The sequence below is a fragment of the Octodon degus genome, unplaced genomic scaffold (genome assembly GCF_000260255.1).
Source record: "Octodon degus isolate 3935 unplaced genomic scaffold, OctDeg1.0 scaffold00022, whole genome shotgun sequence".
Lineage (NCBI taxonomy): Eukaryota > Metazoa > Chordata > Mammalia > Rodentia > Octodontidae > Octodon > Octodon degus.
Window position 1 is genome coordinate 23,620,489 of NW_004524598.1, and position 23,101 is coordinate 23,643,589.

At 46.8% G+C, this 23,101-nt stretch overlaps 1 protein-coding gene across 3 annotated transcripts in view; it reads right to left on the reverse strand.

Annotated features, from left to right (window-relative positions):
* The window catches only part of Wdr27 (WD repeat domain 27), a 289,190-nt gene that overhangs the window by 242,454 nt on the left and 23,635 nt on the right, over nucleotides 1–23,101 (reverse strand). For 2 of the 3 annotated variants that reach the window (XM_023711985.1, XM_023711984.1), the window contains exons 5-11: nucleotides 9,572–9,674; nucleotides 7,548–7,651; nucleotides 6,743–6,810; nucleotides 5,994–6,115; nucleotides 5,152–5,234; nucleotides 2,141–2,222; nucleotides 1,248–1,325 (exon numbers count right to left, since the gene is read on the reverse strand). In XM_023711985.1, the coding sequence (XP_023567753.1) occupies nucleotides 1,248–1,325; nucleotides 2,141–2,222; nucleotides 5,152–5,234; nucleotides 5,994–6,115; nucleotides 6,743–6,810; nucleotides 7,548–7,651; nucleotides 9,572–9,674 (640 nt within the window). The remainder of the gene's footprint in view (nucleotides 1–1,247; nucleotides 1,326–2,140; nucleotides 2,223–5,151; nucleotides 5,235–5,993; nucleotides 6,116–6,742; nucleotides 6,811–7,547; nucleotides 7,652–9,571; nucleotides 9,675–23,101) is intronic. The other variant, XM_023711986.1, reaches the window with a different exon arrangement.

Consider the following 23,101-nt stretch of genomic DNA (forward strand, 5'->3'; position numbering starts at 1 on the left):
TCCCTGGCCCGTGAGCAGACCTGGAGGCAGAGCCGGCTACACACCTAGACCAGCGACACAAGCATGGCCACGGGCCAGCCACTGCTCCCTGGCCCATGATCAACAAAACAACCTGAGATCGGACCCAATCAAAAGATGCCATAAGCACAGGCCACTACCAGCGCAAATGACAGATTCCTTTACAATTCCTTTACAACCAACTGTTTTAAATAAGTAGAAAAGCACTCTACAGTGGCAAGTCCAGGTACATACATAAACCAGTAGCCACGTGTGTGTCATCATTATCAGATATGACACACGTTCATAATCAGACAGGCCATCCTAGTACGCACCTGGCAATGGGGTGGACACAGCATCTCACCCCATTCAGAACGATTACCTTCAAAGGAGGGAAAATAACAAGTGCTGAGGAGGATGCAGAGAAAAGCAACTTCCACGCACTCTTCATGGAAAACCTAGTGCAACCATCATGGAGACCAGGATGGCAGTTCCTCAAAAACTAAACATTGAGTTAGCACATTATCCAGCTGAGCCCTTTCTGGGTATATGTGCAAAGAGAATAACACCCATGTGCTTATGCACTCTTCAAGTTGTTAAACGAATTAGCATACACACCCACCAACAAAAGAACAAAGAAAGTAAGATACGCAGCACAGCAGCGTACTTGCCATCTAGAGTGAAGAATCAGCAAAGTGAACGGAACTGCAAGATGCTGTGTCAAAGTTAAATATGTCGGACACGGAAGTCCAGTACTTCTTGTTCTCTCACTTGGGGAGGTTTACAAGAGAAATCTGACATAGAAGAGTGATTACTAGAGATGGGCAGCAGAGTGAGGAGAATAGATGAAGAGAGGATAGACTGGACCGGTGGAAACTGTGTGGACATCTCGAAGTAGCACACGAAACCTCTGTAGTACATAAAATTAATACATATTAACTAAAAAATCAATGTTCCATCAGCATCTCTGTTAATATATGGATTATCCATATGTAGATACGATGCTCATAAAAATGAACATTGAAGTCAGTACCTCAAAGCTTTCTCCATGACATAATTAAACTCCTGCACTAGACATAGCCCAAGATGTCCCCCGAACTCTTTCTCCCCCTACCAGCCCCCGAACTCTTTCTTGTATAGACACTTGGGCCAGCAGCTGACGCAGCATCTAGTCAGAGTCAGGGCCAGTCCCTGCTGGTCACAAGGAAGACCTTTAAAATTCCTTCAAACCCATATACTAGATCACATACCATTTATAATTCTTCTCGCATTTCAAAGATCTTTTAGCATCTGTCTTGATGTTAGTCTTTGGTGAAAACATAGTCATACTGTGGAAAGAAAACTTTTATGTCACTCTCAAAGGTTAAGATTCCAAATGTCCTGAGAGGCTTAGGCTAGGCCTGGTGGTGCATGCTTGTAATCCCAGCTACACAGGAGGCGGAGGCAGAAGAATCGTAAGTTCAAGGCCAATGTGAGACTCTGAATCAGAAGGGCCAGGATGTAACCTAGTGGTAAAGCGCTTGTCCAGTATTGATTGGGTTCAGCCCCATCTCCATCCTCCCGTCCATCCTCCTCTCCATGTCCCTGTCCATTTATCCGTATTTCCGTCCATCCCTGCATCACTCCTTATCTCCACCCATCCATCCCTTCCTCTGTCCACCCATCATCCATTTCCCCCTTCATGCACTTATACATTTCTCCACCCATCCATAAGTGTCTTGTAAGAGGGTGAAAGGTGTACACAATGAAAATAAGAAAGCATGGCACAGCGAAGGAGTGGGGGAGGACAAAGGCTGTGGTTACATGCAGGGCATCCTGGGAGCGATGCATGAGGAAGCCTGAGCAGGACCCTGGGACTGGCCAGAGCCCAACCAGACAGCCTGGAGAACCCACAGAAGGACCCTGTGTTGGGCAGCTAACACAGCAGCTTTGGCCACTATGTCAAGGCCACAGAAAGGTCTAGGGCTTGGGGTAGAATGACACGGTGTAGCTCCATTTTAGAAAGAAAACCCTGTTTATACCTCTGTCTCCCTTGTCTGCCATGTAACTCGAGGACGCACGTGTGTCCCCATTTATTCCTGCATCTGCACTGCCCTTGAAGCTCTGCACTGCTGTTTACATAAACACGAGGGCCCACACTCACTGCGGTGCCAGTGCATATCCAGATGACCTGACTTTGGTGTGGAAAACCACAGGCTTGTCCTCTACAGCTCTCCGCACAGCTGCTGAAACAGTTTCAAAACAGCAGAACATGATTAACATTACAATTTCAATACATGAACAAGAGGAAGATTGCTCTTCAAAGCAGAAAACTTCACACACAAATGAGTTTCTGGCCTATGCCATTAAGAGGTTCCATACCACAAAGTTAAACCAGTCCATGCCAGCCAAGGAAGATTACATAAAGGAAATAAAAAGTACAAAAGAGAAAATCACGTACAATTCTCTCTCACTCTTTAAATTTTCCTATGGGGCTGACGAGACAGCTCAGCAGACTAAAGCACCTGTTTAGTCAAGCTTAGGCAAACACAGGAACTGCAGCTTGATCCTGGCACCACAAGCCTCCCCAGCCCTGCCTCCAGGAGCACTGAGCTGGCCAGAGTCCGTGTGTAGTTGCACACCCCTGTAATCCCCGTGAGCTGCACTGTGAGACCCTGCAACAACCAAATACATAAAAAACTAAATTTTCCTGCACTCAAATGCTTACACATTTCCAGTGCCAAAGGATGGCACCATGCTGGCCACAGGGGAACTGCTAGGGAATAAGCCACAGCTCCCAGAACTCCCTCGAGAGGAGGGAGAAGAGTACTCTGCAGGCTGTGAGGGTCACAGCATCTCTGAGCAGAGACCCACCATGGCTACTGACAAGGAAAGCTCAGCAGATGCAAAAGAACCGCAAAGGCAAGCTGCCGACAGACCAGAAAGTTCTACTAGAAATGAAAGTCTCCTGGTCTTTAACATGAACACTGCGAACAGCATACCCAGTGAGCAAAAATCCTGGCATCAAATGAACTTAACACAGATAGTTAAAATCTCAAAAATCTTTGCAAAATTAGTTTTTCATAAACTTGACACTTGGTCTTTGGGATGAATATTCTGTAGATTAGAAAGTAACTTTAAAATGGGTGACTGCCTAACACTGAGTGATCCTAAAAATAGCACTTTGAGCAAAGGCACTCAGATTCAGTACTGTTTCTGACACTCTTTTAACCCTGATCCCCCTGACCATTCCCCCCCAAACCAAGGGACCCAACAGAACAGAGGGCAACGTGAAGTCACATGGGGCCAAGGTGCACTGAGCACCAGGGCGGGCGAGCTCCACGGGAGATCGACACACAGGGTGCGATGCCTTCCTGGTCCTCAGAACAGGGCCTTCAGGCGCCCGGGTGGAGGCCCAGAGATCCAAGGGAGGTGGGACACAATGCACCCTAGGCCTTCCACCTAGCCCAGCGCACAGTGCTCCCATACTCCCTATCTTTCTTGCAGTCACTGATCCCCAAACCATTCCCCTTGTCACAAATTAATAGAACCTGGTTGAGCCCTGGGTCAAGAACTCTGTTCCAGTTAGCCATTGTTCTGACTGGACTCAGACCCCTTGACTCCCCACAACTACAAATGAGCCTTATCTTTATTCTCACTGTGGGTTACCCTGGAAGTGGTTGACTGGAATTAACTTATTGGATTCCAGTAACTTTTTATAGGATTACATAGACTTCCAGACTGTGAGGAGGTCCAGGAAGGGCTCCTACAGGGACACAAGTGTGTATCTATAAGAGGAATGTGAATGGGCGGAAGGCCACGATCTTACTTAGGTCAAGTAAGAGACTTAACAAAGCTGATTCAGGGCTTATCGTGAGTACTGAAGGGGAAAACAATTATCAATGCTTCCTACTACTGCGAAGTGTTCCCCAAAAGTCTCGTGCTCTTAGATGCACCTTGGAGGGTGACTAGATCACTACACTGCTCAGTGGGTCAATCCACTGATGGGCTCAGGGTTCAGTGTGACGTCAGGAGGTGGGGCCAGGCTTGGAGGGTCACCACTGTCCTTGGCCCCTCCTTTTCCTTGCTGCCTCCTGGCCAAGAGCAGCTGTCCTCCACCACACCCACGTGCCTCTGCTGCCTGGGTGCCAACCAACCACGGGATGAATGCTCAGAAAACCATGAGCCAAAATAAATCTCTCCTCTAAATATGTGTGTCAGATATTTTGTCCCATCAACAGTAAAGTGAGTATTCCAAATGTTATAAAGTTAATTTTTCTTTCTTCTTTTTTTTTTTTTTTTTTTTGTATTTAGAGCAGAGTCTACAGGGTGTACAAGGTCTCACTATTAGATCAGACTCATAGGGATCCTCCTGTTTACAGCCTTGCAAGAGCTGGGATTACAGGCATGCACCACCATGCCCAGTCTAAACCACCATCTCAGTGCACCCCGCAGGTGGGGCTGGCACGGCAGGCCAGTGAAGTTAATTTTTCAATTTTTTTTTGAAAAACAACAACATATGGATGGTTTGGCTGTTGTTAGAACAAATCAATAAAAAGCTATCTGTGGGACAACCAATAGTAATTTATTATGGGCTGGCTAAAACAAGAAAGCAAGGAATTACTGTTAATCTTGATGTACTGTAAGATGTACTGTAAGGAGGACACTACTATTAGAGAAGAGGAAGGTCAGAGGAGGGAAAATAGGGGTTGCAAGGGTGGGTACAGGAGTGATGAAGCAAGGTGTATAGGCTGAAACCAAGAAAGTGGAACTGGGCATAGCGTGGGGCAAGGAGCTTCACAGGGCTGAGAAGGAGCAAAGGATATTCTGTGCATTCAGGAATCTTCCAAAATAAAGCCGACTGACCCACACAACCAGGACAGACGTGCAGTCTGCAGGGCGGGGAGTGTGACGTGCGTGACTGCAGGCTGCACCGCACTGCCCCCTAGAGAAACAGTCCCCCGCCCTGGAGCACAGTGCGCAGCTCTAAAAACTACACCAAGGGCAGGGAAGAAACACAAGCACAGCTCCCAGCAACAAACAGGATGCACAGGCAGGAAAGAGGCATTGATTTTTTTTTTTTTGACAGACATGAATCCACAGGCAGTATAACAATGCCAACTATAACAGGAATTAATTGCATACTTTTTATATTTCCGAGCATGCTATACTAACCAGGCTGCTTTTGTGTAGCAGGTTTATTACGTTTCTCCCCAGCAGTTCCAAAATACAGTGGAGAAGTTGGTAAGACACAGGAGCTAAAGCACAAATAAAACCATAATAAAAAATGGTTTTATTTTTAAACAAACAATAAGACACCATCATTTCAACAAAACATTCTGAAGACAGATATAATCGTGCAGATATGGTTATACAATATTTGGAAATAAAAACTATTAAGATTATTCTTATCCTTAAAGAAAAATACTGGGGCTGGTGAGATGGCTCAGTGGTCTAAAGCACCTACTTAGAACAAGAACAAGCTAAGCTAAGCAAAAGCGCAGGGACCGCAGTTCAATCCCCAGCACCACATGCCAGCCAGCCCCGCCCCCTGGTGGGCTGAGCTGGCCACACACACAAAATAAATAAATAAATAATTTTTTTAAAAAATAAAAGAGAAGAAAAGAAAGAAAAATACTACCATATTTAATAAAAGTGTCATTTTATAATTTATATTCTATTCTAAAATAAGGTAGTATTTTGGTTTTGGGGGGGGTTTTGTTTGTTTGTTTGTTTGTCTGTCTTTGGAACCGGGGATTGAACTCAGGCCCTTGCACTTGCAAGGGAAGTGCTTATTCCACTGAGCCATCCCCACAGCCCCAGTATTTTGTATTAAACTATGAACCATTTCTTCTTAAACAAGATAGAAGCAATGGTACGAACAATAATTTGCTTCACACAGGGTCAGTATGGTTGTGTTTACTACTTTCACCTCTATTTATTAACATGAGAGGAGTCTGGAATGCTATTAATAGATTGCCGCTCACATGGAAACCCTGAGCTTGACCCAACTGTACCTCGCTAGCACGGAGAGAGCCTTCCCAGGGCCCGGACGCTGCTGAGAGCTCACCAGCGCTGCCGGGTGGATTTCCAACACAGCGATTGTACTCTCAAACATGGATGTGAGTACACAGTATGCCTACAAGAGACAACGGTGACATGACTGGTAACATGACTGAATGGAAAGGAAATTGTGGGTTTGTACCCATATCTAATCACAAGCACAGCTTATTAACAAATCTGCTCCACTCGTACAAATAGTTACGCTATACGACAGGTAAGAAGATTTGCAGGGTATTACATAATTCATGCAAATGTTCACAAAGAAAGCCAGTTTTCATGACACTATGTTCCAGGAAGTAGAAATCAAAAATACAGAGCCAGCAAGATAGCTCAGCAGACAAAGTGCCTGCTTAGACAAGCACAGGGGCCAGTGCTCAGTCCCCAGAACCACATGCTCTGCTGGCCCTGCCCCTGGACGTGATGGGCCAGCCACTGAGACCGGGCGTGGTGGCACACGCCTACAACCGCAGCCCTGGGGAGGCTGAAAACAGGAGGATCACTACGAGTCCAAGCTGTGTAGTGAGACCCTGCAGACCCCGTGTTAAATACATATAATAAATAAATAAAAACTAAACAAGGGTGGGAATGTAGCTAAATGCCAAAGCACTTGTCTGGCACATGCCACACCTAGGTTCAAGATCTGACATGCTAAAGAAATATAAAGGTATCTGGCAGAATCTAAATGAAATGTTTTCTGACTGACCTTAAGGTTGACAGTTTCGCTTGTCACTGCGCATGATCCAGCAACTTGAACAGAGAGGCTCCTAAAATCTTAATTTGCAAACATGATAAACAATTTCTAAGAAGCAGAAGGAACTAGTACTTGCTAACTGCTTTCTTTCCCAGTAATGAATGCTCAGCAGCCCTCAGGCACAGAACCTGCAGCAAGAGTGAGGCAAGGCCGCAAGAAAGGCCCCCATGCAAACGCCAGGAACTGGTCCTGGGACCGTGAACATGGAATTAGGAGGAGGCTGTGAGGAAGCCAGGTGGACAGCAGGATGTGCACGGAGAACCACAGACAGGCCCAGGTGCGACTGCACACACTTCATGGAAGTCGGGAGAACTCAGAGGATGCAAAAAGGCCAATCCTCAGGGCCTGTGCCAAAGGCAGGGGGCTTTGGAGGATGCAAGGCATGGGCCCAGGCCATGCCTGGAATTTACTGCTGCATCCTGAGCACCACACGAACCTCATGTCTAAGGGGAAAGCGACAGGGGCCAAGATAGAATTAAAGACCACTATGTAGGCCCTGTGCGGAGGAGGCGAGGTGAGTGGGGAAGGGCCTGCAGGCACGGAGGAGCGCGCTGCTGTGGAGGCCATGCTACCCCTCTGGCAGGCGCACACCGGGAAAGGACACAGGACCAGAGATTGAGACAGACAGCCCTGGGCTGCTGGTCAAATTCTAACTCTGAGGCTTTCTCCTCCTAAGTCTACCATACTAAATTTCATTCCATAAAACAGGCAATTTATAGGGCTTTCATGTCAGAAATAATTAAACTTATGGTCTTACCCTTGAAACGTAAAACAGCTTCCATTTCCAAGTTTGCCAAGTTAAAGATGAACAACTCTGTTGAGCTTCCAATCCACAGGCACCTGGTGTTCTCAGAGGATAGGCTGTTTGGAAAGAAGAGGAACAGAGTGCGCCCTGACCTCCACCTAGCTCTGCAGACCGGGGCCCCCCTCCCCCACAGGGGGTACTGAGCCCCCAAGCGGGGACAACCTGCAAGCACTCCCTTCTGCACCGCAGCTGCAGGTTCTTGTCACTTAGGATGACTTGGTGAAGTCTGTATGTGGTTCTTAGGAACCCACTTAGTATCTGCTGGAGAAAAGTCCCACAACCTGACCAGAACTCAGCTCGGGCCTATGCGGCTTCATTTCTCTTCTGCTTACTGAGGACCTCAGAAGTGCACATTCAGGGGCCTGGCGGTCAGGCGTGGCACGTGACTGACGCCACTGCAGGCACTGCACCTAACGTGCTGACAACTGTGTTTGGAAAGCAGGCACCAGTCAGAGAGAAAGCTGATTGGCCCAAAGCAGTTAACTGCACTACAAATACCGGTCTGCTACTGTTAGTAAACAGTCACCGAGCCTACTACAGATGATGCCAGGCATACACTCCCAGCCAGCCTCCCCGCTGGCTCCTCCTCTCGGCCGTCCTGCCAGCCCGCCCCGAGGACAGTCCCTGGCTGCTGGCCTTATCCAGGAGCTACCCGCAGCCTGCTCACTCCTGAGTCCTGCCCAGCACACACAGCACCAACCCATGCTGCCTGTCAGGGGAGGCGCTGCAAACAGCAATCAGGTGCTAGGACTCGGTGTCTCCCTGGCCAGGCTCCGTGGCTCTGAGCCAGAACCAGAGGCGTCCTGCAGCTCAGCCCAGGGCCAGCCCCACCCATGGCCTATCCCCTGTCCCGAGTCATCCCTGATGTTTGGGCCAGCGGGGAGTGCTAGGCTTCCAGGGCCAGGGCCATTCTGAACAATCTGCCCCCAGATTCTTGGTTTTCTTTCTGCAAATCCATATGCATTATAGAAATGCCACATTGATGGGCATTAATTTGTACAATAATATACGTTAATGACAAAAGTATGATTAAAAAAAAAAAAACCTTCTCCACCATCTAGAGAAACAACCAGTTCTTCTCTGGCTGAATTCATAATCTCTAACGCTAAGCTTGCTCTGGAAAGAGAGGTGAGCACAGACACCAGGTGCTCTTTAGTCACAGATACATGGTGCTTTGTCATCATGTCACTCATTACAGTACTGCTATCCAGCACAGAAATAAAATTCATTTGAGGTTGATTTTAAAACTGTAATAAATGGCACAAAGGGTGTAGCCCCTCGGCTGAAGAGTGCTTAAACCACAGGGCAGAAGCAGGCAGGCTCTGAGGATCCCACAACACATCACTGTTGTGAATGGTTACACAACACCACTAAATCAGCAAGGCCTTTGTGTCTGGCCACTGTCCTTCCCTTTCCCCGCTGAGCTGCGAAGCCGTGAGGCAGTTGCCTGTCCAGACTGCTTTTCTTCTGTTCTTTCTCTTACACTGATGTTCTAAATAAAAGCCAGAGTCCTCAGCTTCGGAGCTGCTGCTGGGAGTCTCCCTAAGGCTGCTCAGCTGCGCACGCTCAGTGGAGACGGCCCAGGGGCCTCTCCGTGTTCCCATCAAGGTTCGCTGCCGAGTAACATTTCCCTCCCCAGTGGGAGGGCTGCACTCTGTGACACAGGGGAGAACTGGGAGGCTTAGAGTGCGGTGTGATTACCACGCCCCGTTCTAAGAAAAAGTCCTATTACAAAGGAAAGAATCTGCCTACATTTGGAAATCAAACTTAAAATGATCTCATTCCTTTTGTTAAAGAGGCTTCGGCAAAACTGACCAAGTCACCCCCTCCAAATCTTAAAATACACAATTCTAAGAACACATAGTTGAAGACAAAAGTAACTGCATTTTATTTTAATAATTCCTACAACCAGAAACTGATGCTCCCTCAGGGAGGGTAAAGGGTTTTCTCGCCTGGTTTTTCCAGCATCTACGTACCCTGTGCTCCCAGAACTCAGCCTGTGGGGGAGAGGGCAGGGAGAGAGGCTCAGCACAGGTCGGGCTGCTTCTGGCTGCGTCCCCATGTCCACATGACTTGCTCCTGCTGGGCAGGGTTACTCATCAGCTGAGAGGCAAATTTAGAGCAGGGATCAAGCTTAAAGAACAACAGTGGGCTCAGGATGCTGCAACGGTTTACGTTGCTAGAATAATAGAACCATGAGCCAGAAAAACACCTAGGATTAAATACAGAAAAATAAGTTTAAAAATAAAAATTATTCTCCAGGTCCAGAGATATGCAATGGATGCAATTTCAGAAAACAATGAGTAGGGAAGAGGACATGGTCAATCTGGAGGCTAAATCCACATTTGCTGAATAGGTTTAGGGTTTATCCAAAAATAATGATTTATAAATAGTCATTTATAAGACAAATAATGAATACATATAGTGCCTTAAAGTAATGTCTGCTCAATACACAAAGACATAGTTTAAAGTCATCTACAGTAAACACAAACTGAAGAACAGTGTTGATGGAGGAGGTCACACCTGTGGTATGTGGGTGAGAAGGGGGATATGGAGGTAGTGGCTAGGCAAATGGAGGTGGTGGCATCTGTGGCATGCAGTGGGCAGGTGAGTACCCGGAGATGATGCCAGGGTGGCTGCTGAAGGTACAACCTGTAATGTGCAGGACAGAGGTGGGGACCTGCAGGTGGCAGCAGAGTGGGTAGCAGAGGTGGCATCTGCGATGTGCAAGAAAGTGGCAATGACCTGGAGGTGGCAACAGGGTGCACCTGGCCCCACTGTGCAGCGCCCCAGTCTGCTCATAGCCCAGTCCCTGGGGCCTGCAGGCCTGTCCTGACTGGACCTCCACTGCCACTTCAACAATCCAGGGCCTTGTGCCCCATGCAGAATGACACCTCATCTGCACTGGCCCAGCCTCCACCCCCAGTGCACAGCCTGCTAGGGCCTAGGTGGTTGTCTGAGGTAAGGACACTAGGCTTCCCCTAAACAAGAAATTCTTACTCCTCGCCCCGCTCACTCTATCTCACAGGGGCCTCACAAAGTGCCACAAGGGCCACGTCCACTCAGAAGGCCCCACATGGGCCCGAGCAACATGCCTGGCAGGCTGTGCGCTCCAGACTTCACCCTCCTGGCGGCAAAGGTCTCACTTTTCTTCCTCAGATCCACTCGGGCTACGCAACGGTAGTGATGTCCTTCTGTCAAACTGAAAACCCAAAGCTGTGAAAGCAAACACATACTGAAAAGCGACTCCTTTAATGGTGGTATAAAGAGGAAAAAAGAATAAAGAGTGAAATGCTGAAGAAAATGTGGTTCAGGTGGACAAGTCACAAGAAACATGTCCCATTTCCTTCAGAGATAGGCATGGCTATTCTCCTACCCACTGGCTGCCCTTTCTCAGGTGACGCCAAGACCCTGGAGAACCTGTCAGGAAGGACAGGCACCCCAGAGCCCAGATGGAGTAACCCTGGTTACAAGGTCTCCTCGAGATGCCCACGTCTAGGTCCCCTTGGCTCATACCCAGATCCCTCTACACCACAGGCTCTGCCTCCAGCAAGGAGTACTTCTGACCAGGCCACTGGCTGTGAAGGGCACAGAGTAACAGCAGTTGCCTTCATAAAATAAATAAATAAGCTTCCCACGTATATCCATGCTTTCTGAAATAAACCTAAACTGCTTAGATAAACAACTTTTTTTAAACAGGTTAAACATCTTCAGTTTTCAAAAATATCTAAAGCTGAGGCTGTGCACCAGCGAGTGCTTCTCAGCCCTCGCTGCACTGCAGGCATCCAGGAGCTTCTAGAACAGCCAGATTCCCAGGACAGGGCCCAAGTGCTGGGTCACGCACCGCTGGCCCTCACCGTGACTCAGTGACACAGAGCCCTCCAGCACAGCACACGGAGGTGACTCCTTTCTTTCAATCACAAAAACATTCAAAGTGACACCGATAGCAGGACCTGGCGCACTGCTCCCCCGCGTGGCAGTCCTGCGGCTCACCTGCCCACCGGCACACCCAGCCACGAGCTGCTTGCTCTCCTCGTCGATGAGCAAACTCAGGAGGGGACACGCTGTGAAGGACAGACGCACGGTCAGGGACTCGCTGGACAGTGGCCCACCACTCCATGACTGTCCCTTGGCCAAGTGATTCTGAAACCATAGCCTCTTAACTAGCGACAAGAGGAGTATGAAAAGGGTTCAGCTGGGGAGATAGCTCCACGGCATAAGCACCTGCCTGGCAAGCACAAGATCCTGGGTCCCATCCTGGTATCAAAAAAATAGAGTTCACCATCTCTACCCAACAGATAAATGCAAATTAAAATGATATTGAGAGTCCATCTCACCCCACACAGAATGACATCAAGGATATAAAAAAATTGTTTTAGCAAAGACATTGGGGAAAGGGAGCCTTCCTGTACTGTTGGCAGAGATGTGAACTACCATGACCCCCATGGAAAGCAGCGTGGAGATTCCTCGAGAGACTAAATATAGAAGTCCTACTTGACCCAGACGCACCACTCCTAGACATAGTCCCCAAAGAACTAAGGCCAGCACACCACGATGACATGCGTAACTGCATTTGTAGCAGCACAAGCCATGACCCCAAGCCATGGAAACAACCCAGGGGCCCATCAACAGATGGGGCGAATAAAAAGGTGGCGTGAGTACACGTCCATACTTGTGTGTGTCAATACTAGCCACAAAAAAGAATGAAATCATGTCATTTGCAGGAAAACAGATGGGACTAGAAATCATCAGGCTCAGTGAAATGAGCCAGACCCAGAGAATGAAATTTCACGTGACTACACCTGTATGAGAAACTTTAAAAGTGCAGGCATGCATACGTACACATATACACACATATACATGCATACACATACATACATACAGGACAGAGGACAGGAAAGCAGAAGACGTCTGGAGACAGAAGGAGATAAGCAGCAGAGGGGACGAAACAAAAGAAGCAGGAGGACTGAAGCTGATTAAGATAAGTCAATTTCAATTTTCCAAAATAAATCTCATCATCATGTAATATCAGCACGCTGTAATAAAACTGTTGCCTAGAATGTCAAATGTCTATGTGTTAAACTTACACTAACTTGTCAAGGATTAGAAGAACTGGATAAATGCACATTCAAAAATATTGTATGTCCAGAAAAAGAAATGAGCTGTGGTATGCACAAGTAACTGTTCCCCAAGATGACTGTAAACCTCACGAATGACCAACATGTACTAATAAGACATTTTTAAACATTATACTATTTTTAGAAAAATTTAAAACATATGTCCAAATAAGCTATAAATGACAACAAAGATCAAGTTTATAACTATGTTCTTAAGAATCCAATAACTCCATATGAAAAGTAGTAGGACAATAATTCCAACATATCTCCAAGAACAGTGAGTGCCTTGTCACAGAATCAAGTTATCAGAACACCACAATCCATACGTGAATAAGCTGACCTCAGGCAGAACGCAGAACATTAGGAAAATGCAGCAGGAAGTGCAGCGGCTTACCAAGCCACCTACATATCCGCTAAATCACACTTCCAAGTCTCCGGCCTGCGAGAGCCCCCTCGAGCTGCCCTCTGCTCCCTTCCACAGGAGCACACTGGGAGGACCAGGGAGCCACGCCCCTGGGCAGCGGGCAGAAGGTGCTGCAGGAGTGCTCCAGACTGCCACTTGGGCTGTGCTCCAAGAAGCGGCCAGGCCCCGCCTGTGGGAAAAGACCTGTGCCGCAGGAGCCGCTCACACGCATCTCTGCTCATGTGTGGGAGTCATGTGCCTCCAAAAAGGTAGTCTGATATAGTCCAGCAGCCCATAATAGCAGTGGGTTGTCCACAGGACAGGCAATGTCAGAAGTTGCTGACTTGAGCCTTTTACAGCTCCGCATATTAATATGGCTGTACTATTTATACTTCATTTTTATACTTTTCTGCTGGATGGTTAAGACCAAGATAAAGCAAGACCTATATAACAAAAAAATGTAACTTTTGTATCTGATAAGGTCAGTCAAGTCCCCTCAGGATTTACCCTGAAACCCTGTATAGCAGTTTGTACATCTTTTGTCAGTGTTGGCCATGTGGATGAGTCACAGCCTTTGCTTGACTGATTTGCTCTCTGTGAAAGCCTGAGAGAATGTTTTCTCTCCATGTGACTCTCCTTGGGCACAGTCTATATCATCAATCATTTTCCTCTGTGGCCTCATATTCTCCTTGATCAGAAAATTTGGGACACGCCTGAGTTACAGCATGTCACAGTACAGGTTCTCTTAATTCCTGAGCATAGACATACAGCTACTTTCTCTTAATTCATTAAGAAAGTTTTGAGCTAAGAGTGTTTAGACAAGATATCATGTCTGCATCCTGTACTATGAATAACTGCTACAAAGACAACAATATGCAATGTATTAATTATTGTAATTATCCTATTAACTTGTTTTGAAACTGTCTCACTGATATTTCTTTCTCAATAAAATTAATATTAAAAAATACACTCAGTGGGAAAAGTGTTTTAAAAAAAAGGTAATGTGAGGAAACAGGCAAGTGCCATGGAATTCAGGAGCTGTGCCCCAGCCTAGCCACTGGGGCAAGCGTGCTGGCCTCTCCACACTGCACTCCAGTCCTCAGGTTTCAACAGCTGGAACCCAGAGCTAGGGTATTCAGAAGGTGCATCTGGTCTGTTCAGGACAGCAGAGGGCTCTCTGTGGCCAGGCTCCCTGGGCCTGGCTATCTGTGGCCAAGCACTTCAACTCAGAGCCAATATACTATGTTCAAATCTATGAGACAGAGACGCTCAGACTTCAAACATATGTTTAAGCTAAAAACTTCTCGAATGCTGTTCTCCTTTTCCTTTCAGTGGCTGATAATATACTCCACTGGGACGTCACGGCAGGAAAATGGGCAGAAGTGGACATCATCATGGTGAGTATAATAAGCCATACACATGAGGGCAGATGTAGCTCTTTCCCATAGCTGGGATCTGAACACATGAAAACAAAAAGCAGAAGACAGTTTACAGAGTTAGCTTATGAGCGAGCCAGCTAGACAGGGAGGACGAAGAAAAAATTAGGCAGTCAGCCATACCAATGAAAATTTAAATGTAAGTAGCAAACTAGGGCTTTGGGCCAGAATAGCCATTTTGGGGGGCAGCATGAAATGTGGTCCCTCCATCCTAAAAGGAAAATATGGACACCCCTACTAAGTCCCTGAGCACTAAGGAAATTATAATGCAAAGCAAGCAGTTCTTTCTGAGACCCTAGTTTACTATTAAAAAAAGAAACTACTCTGTCAAGAAACCGAAAGTGATAAGCTGTAAAAGGCTCAAGTCAACAACTTCTCACATTTGCCAGTCTTATGGAATACCAACTACTATTATGGACTGCTGGACTATATTGGAATATTTTGCTGAATTCACACACCTGCAATATTTAAATGACAATGGAATATCCTTCTCTGACAAAACTAAACAAAAAGGAGGGATACAAATGAACAAACATTTTGTATCTGTATATTCAGAATAGTTAGGATAGATATACAGCTCCTTTCTCTTAATTCAATGAATAGAAAGATTTGTTCTAATAGTGTTTGTGGACAGGACATCATGTCTGCATCTTCTTGTACAATGAATAACCACTAAGACAACAATATGCAATGTATTAATTATTAAAACTGTGCTAGTAATCAGGGTTTTTTTGGGGTTTTTTGTTGTTGTTGTTTTGGTTTTTTTTGTTTTCTTGGGGGGGGGGTTGGCAGAACCAGGGATTGAACTCAGATCCTTGAGTTTGACAGTCAGGCACTTATCCTACTGAGCCATCTTCCCGGCCCTAGTAATCAGTTTTGAAACTGTCTCATTGCTATTTGTTTCTCAATAAAATTATTAAAAAAAAGAAAAACCAAAAATGAGCCTAAGTACCAACCAGTTGTTTCTTTAACACCACAGGGCCACCGCCTGCAGTAGGTGACCCCTCGATGACTAAGCGATCCAATGCCCTGCTGGCCTCTAAGTGACCCTAAACCAAGTGGCAACACAGCCCCCCCATTCAGGACCCCTCCCAAGAGTCTAGGAGCGACTCTTCCTCTGCTTATCTCCAATAAAAACTCTCCCAGCCTCCTCCTTTGACCACTTCACTCCTCAACATTTGCAAAACCTGAGCCGGGTAATAGGGAATCTACAGAATGCTGCTGTTAAAGGTGACTTTCCCCGACTCCCACAGGGAAAAGAAAACAAGGGGGAAGGGAGGGACGGATGAGGTGGCTAACGATGGGACTGTGAAAAAGATCCATGTATGTTACACGCATGTAAAAATCTATCAAATAAAACCCACTAGTCTGTAAAACTGACACGCACTAATAAACACCTCCGGGGCTCAGTCTGCTCACTATGCGGAGAGGACCACAGCCTGGCTGAGTCTGGGAGACAGCACACGAATGGCAAGCAAGACTTGGTAACAGATAACACGGGGCAGAAGTCTGAGGTTTACCTGTTAAAATGGATGAACTGAATATTAATGATCCCGTGAAGTGGTCCCAGACCTCGAAGCAAAGAGCGAGAAGGTACACATGTATCATTATGGCTGACCTTGAATTAAATTTACCAGAGTATATATTAATCTATGTGAATGTTTATAAAAACAAAATATAATTATGCACTAAAAATAATAGAAATGCAATAAATAGAAGAATCATGAAGAAAAAATACCTCATAGTTCTGGAGATATCAAATTTGGGGTCCGACAGGATTAAAAACAAAAACCTAAGATAAAGCTAGCAACAACTCTGCACAGAGACAATGCTGAGGAGGAAGTGAAGGAGCACGGCCCCGGCCAGGGAGAGTCCCGGTGTCTGATGGCAGAGCAGCACCTCTTGCAGAGATGACCCTGATCGTACAGAGTTCACTACTGTGAAGTAGCCTGGCTGTATGAGAGAGCTCGTCCCAACAGAGCTTCCTGTCGGGACATCAACTTTGTCCCTATAGAGCTTCCTGCCTGGACATCAAGCATGTCCCTACAGAGCTTCCTGCCTGGCCATCAAGCTCATCCCAATGCAGCTTCCTGACTGGATATCAAGCTTGTCCCTACAGAGCTTCCTGACTGGATATCAAGCTTGTCCCTACAGAGCTTCCTGACTGGATATCAAGCTTGTCCCTACAGAGCTTCCTGGCTGGACATCAAGCTTGTCCCTACAGAGCTTCCTGGCTGGACATCAAGCTCATCCCAACAGAGTTTCCTGAATGGACATCAAGTTCATCCCTACAGAGCTTCCTCAATAGACATCAAGCTTGTCCCCACAGAGCTTCCTAATGGCCATCAAGCTCATCCCTACAGAGCTTCCTGACTGCACAAGCAGCTCATCTGCAGAGCTTCTTCCTGTCACTGAACTCATCTTTAGGGCCATGTCCTCACTGTGACCTTCACTTATATTTGCAGTAGACTCACTACCTACCCCATGGCAACTATAGACCAAAGTCTTTTCAAAACATCAACTCCATTTATTCTCACCAATACCAACAGCAAGGCACTGTTGATCCATTTTAAATACAATAAAACTTTTAGCTAGCAATTTACTTATTCTGTGAGCATTCTGCCAGACAAGTAGACATTTCTTTTTTTTTTGTTTCAATCAAACATGTTTTTTTCAAGCAAACATGTCTAATAAACTTTAACTTGATAAGTGATTGATGTCTTGCAACACAGGCAGTACATGAGGCCAAGCCTCACTGATCACAACTGGACCAAAGGGTCTCCTGCTCCCCACCCCCTTGCCTGAAAAATTGTTGGTGATCCTCTCCCAACAGCAAGAGATCTCAGCCACAGAGGAAGAGGAGGACAGGGGACAGGGCTGGAGCAGTGGGAGTGATGACGTTTAATGACAGTACCATGTCACCTCTCAAAAAAAAACCTTTAAGAGGTAAAATCAAGTGTCATTGCCTAGGTGCACAAAACAGAAAAGGATTCTGTTGCACCAGTGGACAGGAGTGGTTCCACTAGGGATAGTGAAAAGTGACCTCCAAAATGACCCTCCTGGGCTGGTGAGATGGCTCAGTGGTCTAAAGCACCTAATTAAAAAAAAAAAAAAAAAGCTTAGCAAAGCGCAGGGACCGCGGTTCAATCCCCCAGCACCACATGCCAGCCAGCCCCGCCCCCTGGTGGGCTGAGCTGGCCACACACACAAAATAAATAAATAAATAAATAAAATTAATTAATTAAAAAAAATGACCCTCCTTCCTCTTGTCTCCCTCACACCAGTCTTGCAAGTTTTCAAAGGTAAGTGCAGGATAATTTATTTTGCTTTCTATTTTGTATTTTCTTTATTATTCTGTATTATTTCTAAATATTGAAATCATTTTTATGTGACCATTTTGAGGTGTAGAAAAAAATCTCCTGAGTTTCCATTATTTCTTATGGGAGAGTTTGTTTTGGTAGACAAGAGCTTTCAACTGCAGGCCCGCTTCAGGAATGAGCTAAGTTCCCAAACCAAGGTTTTACTAGAAGAAAAGTGAGCCAGGAGGTTGTGTGCCCAGTGTCGTTGGCCAGTGCAGGGCCTGGCATCCAAGCCTCTGTGCCATGCCCAGCATGGAGGATCAACACCCTTTCACTTTGGAACAGCTTTCACCAGGCAGTTAGAACTAACAAAAGGATGCATTTTCAAAATGTCTCTCTTCTGATGTGCATTCATCTACTTCAGCCTTTCTCTCCAGATATTGTATAGAAAGGTCCTTCCTTTCTCAGTGAATCACATTGATACCTGTTAACTTGCTGTTGATGGGAAGTAAATCTTAACTTTATTTCCTTCTGAAGCATGGTTTACCTCTGTTTCCTCTGATATGGGACACTGGTTATTCTGCTCTTGGTCATCAGCAAATCCCATGGCTCTACACTAATAACGCAGCTCCCAGAATACTGGATCTGAGAGGCATCCCCGTAGCCAGGCAGGCCCTGTGGGAAGGCCCGAGGGCCAGAGCTGCGCTGTCTGCAATTGCAGCCCAGCTCCTCACCCCACCAGAACATCGAGACTCCGTCTTTGTGTGAAAGCTTAGGACAGTAGCCTTTGTACACAGGTGGGGCGCAAACAGAGCCACGATGCTGGCAGTGGCCATCCAGCAGCCTGGCGTCCATGTGTTCACAGGCACTGTCAGGTTTGGGATGGCTGCCCTCAGTCCACCCTCACCTTAAAGCTTCGGTCTTCAGACAATGAGATGAGTGTGTGTGCTTGCCAAGGACAAAATTCCACAGCAGTCACTGAGCCCTGATGGCCCTTCAGCTCCACCAGCACAGAGCGACCCTAGGGGAAATTGTAAAATCACAGACAGAATGTTCCAGAATTGTTTCCATAAAGAAATCACACACACACACACACAGACACACACACACACACACACACACACACAGACACACACACACACACAGCATTTTTGCTTATAGTCTAATAGTTCTGTGGAAAAACTACCTTCTGTAAGTTGGAGAGACATAACTTGCAGAAAGACCCTGAACTCTGGAGACTTTGTTGAGCTAAACAGAACAGAACATTGAACAGAATCTAGAGTATGCACTATATAAGGTCAAGCCCACAGGCCAGAATATGGCGACCTAAGAGACCATGACAAAGAACAGATTCTGATTCCCTCCACTTTCTAGGAAGTTTTCAATTCACTAAAAATAACAACATATCCTGGAGAATATTCTAAGTTCTTACACTTTAAAGATGTCTTAAGAGTGGGAGAGAGCTCAGAAGGGAGAGAGCTCAGAAGAATAAGTGCTTGTCTGGCAAGCTCAGGATCCTGAGTTTCATCCCTAGTACCACAAAAAAAAAAAAAAAAAAAAAAAAAAGGTGTGTTTAGTTTAACCAAAGTATTCTATACCTATTGGATTAAATCCTCGGCCCTCTACTGGAAATCGTTCAAAGCCAATCTGATGGACAGTACCCCTCTGAAGTGCTTTGATGAAAACAAAGAACACTTAGGTCTTAACCCACTGGCCCATGTCCTCTACTCTGTCCCCTCAGTACAGTCTCCCACGTCACACACCCATGGCTTGTCCCCACCGCACCCTTCCCACTATACTGACCCCTCTCAGGGTGCCCTCACATGTCACAGGCATGTGGCTTGTTCTCTAATGAGAAAGTGCACTCATGACCATCACGCTGTCCCCTCAGTAACTTCACCTACATGACAACTAGTCCTTTGTCCCTTGACTGGACAGCACTCTCACCTGAGTCCACCATACAGCTCCCTTGATCCATTCTCATATGTCACAAGCACATGGCTTGTTCTCTGACAGGAAAGCACACTAACCCATGCCTGCCACGCTGGCCTCTCATTAGGGTCCCAAGCTCAGAGCTTGTTTCCTTACCAGACAGTCATACACACATGTCCACTACAGTGTCCACAGAGAACCTTCTCAGAGCTCATACTCACGGCTTCTCACTGAGTGGAAAGCCCCACACCCTACTTTGTCCTCTCACTTGTTCAAAGCTGTTCCCTCACAGGACAGCCACACACACATCCTGAGAATCTTCTCAGAACTCACACACTTGTGGCTTCTCCCTCACTGGAAATCTCCTTCATCCACGTCCACTATGCTGGCCAAGCAGTAACTTCTCTCCCATCACAGGCCCGTGGCTTATTCTCCCACCAGACAGCCCACTCACCTATGTCAAGCAGCTGCAGATACTCAGTGTAAAATCAGCAACCAACAATACGTAGGTTGATTTCCTTCATTCATTTCAAGCAAAGAGTAAGTGAGAAGTGTGGTTCTTGGTAGAAGCCAAGATATTTGAGGAGGAGGAGGCAGCACTGCCTTCAGGGGAGTGTGGGGACCCCACATGCAAGAACGTGAGGGACCAACTAAGCGTGTTTGTCAAGGTCGCCCTAGATGGCCAGATCTCCTGCAAGGTCCTTAGGACATTTTTATACAAACTTCCTAATAAACACATGTTCTCATATTTCTCCCTAACATCTTTCTAAAAATGCATCAAGAAACTCTAGTTATGAAAGAAGAACAGGAAAAGAAGAAAAAGGGCAGGGTCATGCCACTGGGAGGCCCCATCAGTGGAGCTTCGCTGAGCTGTTAAGTCTTACCTTGACATCCAGCATGAATATGGTGCTTCTAGAACCGACTGCAATAACATGATCATCTGGACTAAATCTTAAACACAGCACTTTCCCCGGAAGGGTGCTCAGGACAGTCCCTCGAGGAAGCAGCCCTAAGAGGGTTTCAGACATGAGCGTCAGTGCATCAGGTCGGAGGATGTCACGTCAGAGGAGAGCGCTGACACCGCAGCATGTGCTGGCAGGCTGCACAGGGAGCTGCAATGAACTCAAGTGTGATCTGCGTTCTGTCTGGGGCAACACCAGGGACTGAAACCAGGGTCTCAGACGTGCTGCACAGCTCTGCCGCTGAGCTGCACCATCCCATCCTTTTTTTTCCTCTCTCTCTTTCTTCCCCCATAATTTTATTGAGAAACAAACAGCAATGATACAGTTTCAAATCACATTGGTAGGACAGCTTCAATAATTAACACATTGCACACTCTCTTCCTAGTAGTTATTTGTCATACAAGATGCAGACATGATATCCTACTTACAAATACTATTAGAACAAATCCCTCTATTCACTGAATTAACCATTTTGAATACACAGATTCAAAATGGTCGTTCATCTGTATCCCCTTTTTTTTGTTTAGTTCCATCATTTAGATATTATAGGTGTGTGAACTCAGCAAAATATTCCAAAATAGTCCAGTAGCCCATAATAGTGTTGGGTCTTCCGCTTGACTGGCAATGTCAGTTGTTGACCTGAGTCTTCTACCCATCTTTTCTCCTGAGATAAGGCTCACTAAACTGCCCAGGCTGGGCTGGAACTTGCAATCCTCAGGCCGTGGCACCCTGAGTAGCTCAGGTGAAAGGCACGGACCTACGGCTGGTGATCCGGGTTCCTTCAGAGTATAGAGGCGAGCGGACGTCAGTGATGCTTTGAAAGCACTCGGCACACCTGAGCTGTCTGTAGGGAGGCAGCCTGGCGGCATCGTGCACAGGCCTCCTCTGCTGGGCTGCAGGGCTGCAGGGCACCTTGCGCAGACTAAGCTGAGTGCCCCAGTCCTTCTCTTGTGACCTGCTCTTGTCACACTGGGTAGGCAGAGGGACAATGTGCCACTAGAGCTACACCTCTGGGGCTCTGCAGCCCCATGAAGTCATCCCCAAGCCAGTCTGAGGGTAACAGTGACAACTGCAGGGACAAAGCTGACCTGGATGATCACAGCTAGGAATGGAGCACGCCCACCAGCCCTCAGCATGTGGGCAGGAGACAGGGCTCCCACCTTTGGGCCCAGCTGTGCAAGAGGGACAAGCGCTCAGCCAGCAAGGCCCTGGAAAGGGACAATGTAAGTGTCTGCAGAACCCAGGTGTGGCCAGGCTATGCTGGGGCTGGCTCTGTGGCTCTTGTCCCACACCAGCCTCTGTCGGGGAACTGGGAACAGTGACCAGACAGACAGGGGCCTCTGCCCTCATGGAAACTATTAACACAGCAGGAGAGCAGAGGGCAGACAGCCAGGACAAGGACAGGAGTGCCTCAAGCCACTAACAAGAAGCCCACACTTGGGCAGCACCAGCAGGAGGGGTCAGGTGCTCGGTGGGGCCGAGAGGGGCCAAGATGCAAAGGGGAGGACAAAGCAGCAGCGACCCTGAGGCCGAAGTCCCAGAAGGACGAGGCCACGCTGTCCTCAGGCTGGGTGCGGCGGCACTTTGAGAGAACTACACTTTTTGTAATTATCCAGGTTTTATTTATTTATTTTAATGAAAACAAAACAAAAATTCCAAATCAAATAGGATAAAAATGGTTAATACATATTATTATCTTTAAATTAGTTACTCAGCGTACACGGTATAAGCATTTAATTGTCCAAACAATATCAGCACAGACCTCTTTTTGATGAACTAAAAGAAACTAGTAGCATAACTATCTTATCCATCTTTTATGTATATAATCAGGTTTTCCTTCCTGCTTTTCCTTTCCTTTTTGCTCCCATTCCCCCAGCCAGTTTTCTTTCCTTTTGAAGTTCTCATATTTTACAGTATCTATGGTACATTATGGACCTTACTTGCTCTTTCAGCTTCTCACAGTAGGGCGACAATATCTTCACACATCCGTGCCTAGTTTATTTCACTTTTGTGGGTATGGTCTCAAGTTGTGACTACTTACCTATAAAAATCTCCAGTTTGTCTTTCTTTACAGCTGAGCAATCTTCCTTTTTACAAGAGCCCACATCTCCTCTCCCTGCATACCTTGGTTGATGGGCATCTGGGCTGTTCCCAGGACCCAGGCAGTGCACCCTCCAGCCGCTAGACATGCCCCAGCCCATCCACCGGCCTCACTCGGCCCACACAGCCGCCTGCCAGCAGAGGGCTCCACGGGCCTCGAGCATTGTCCTGTCACACTGCTTTCATAACTGCCACTTGTTCGTTTGAGCATCCAGAAGTGAGCTCACACAAGGAGCTCAACTGCCAATCCTTCCCAT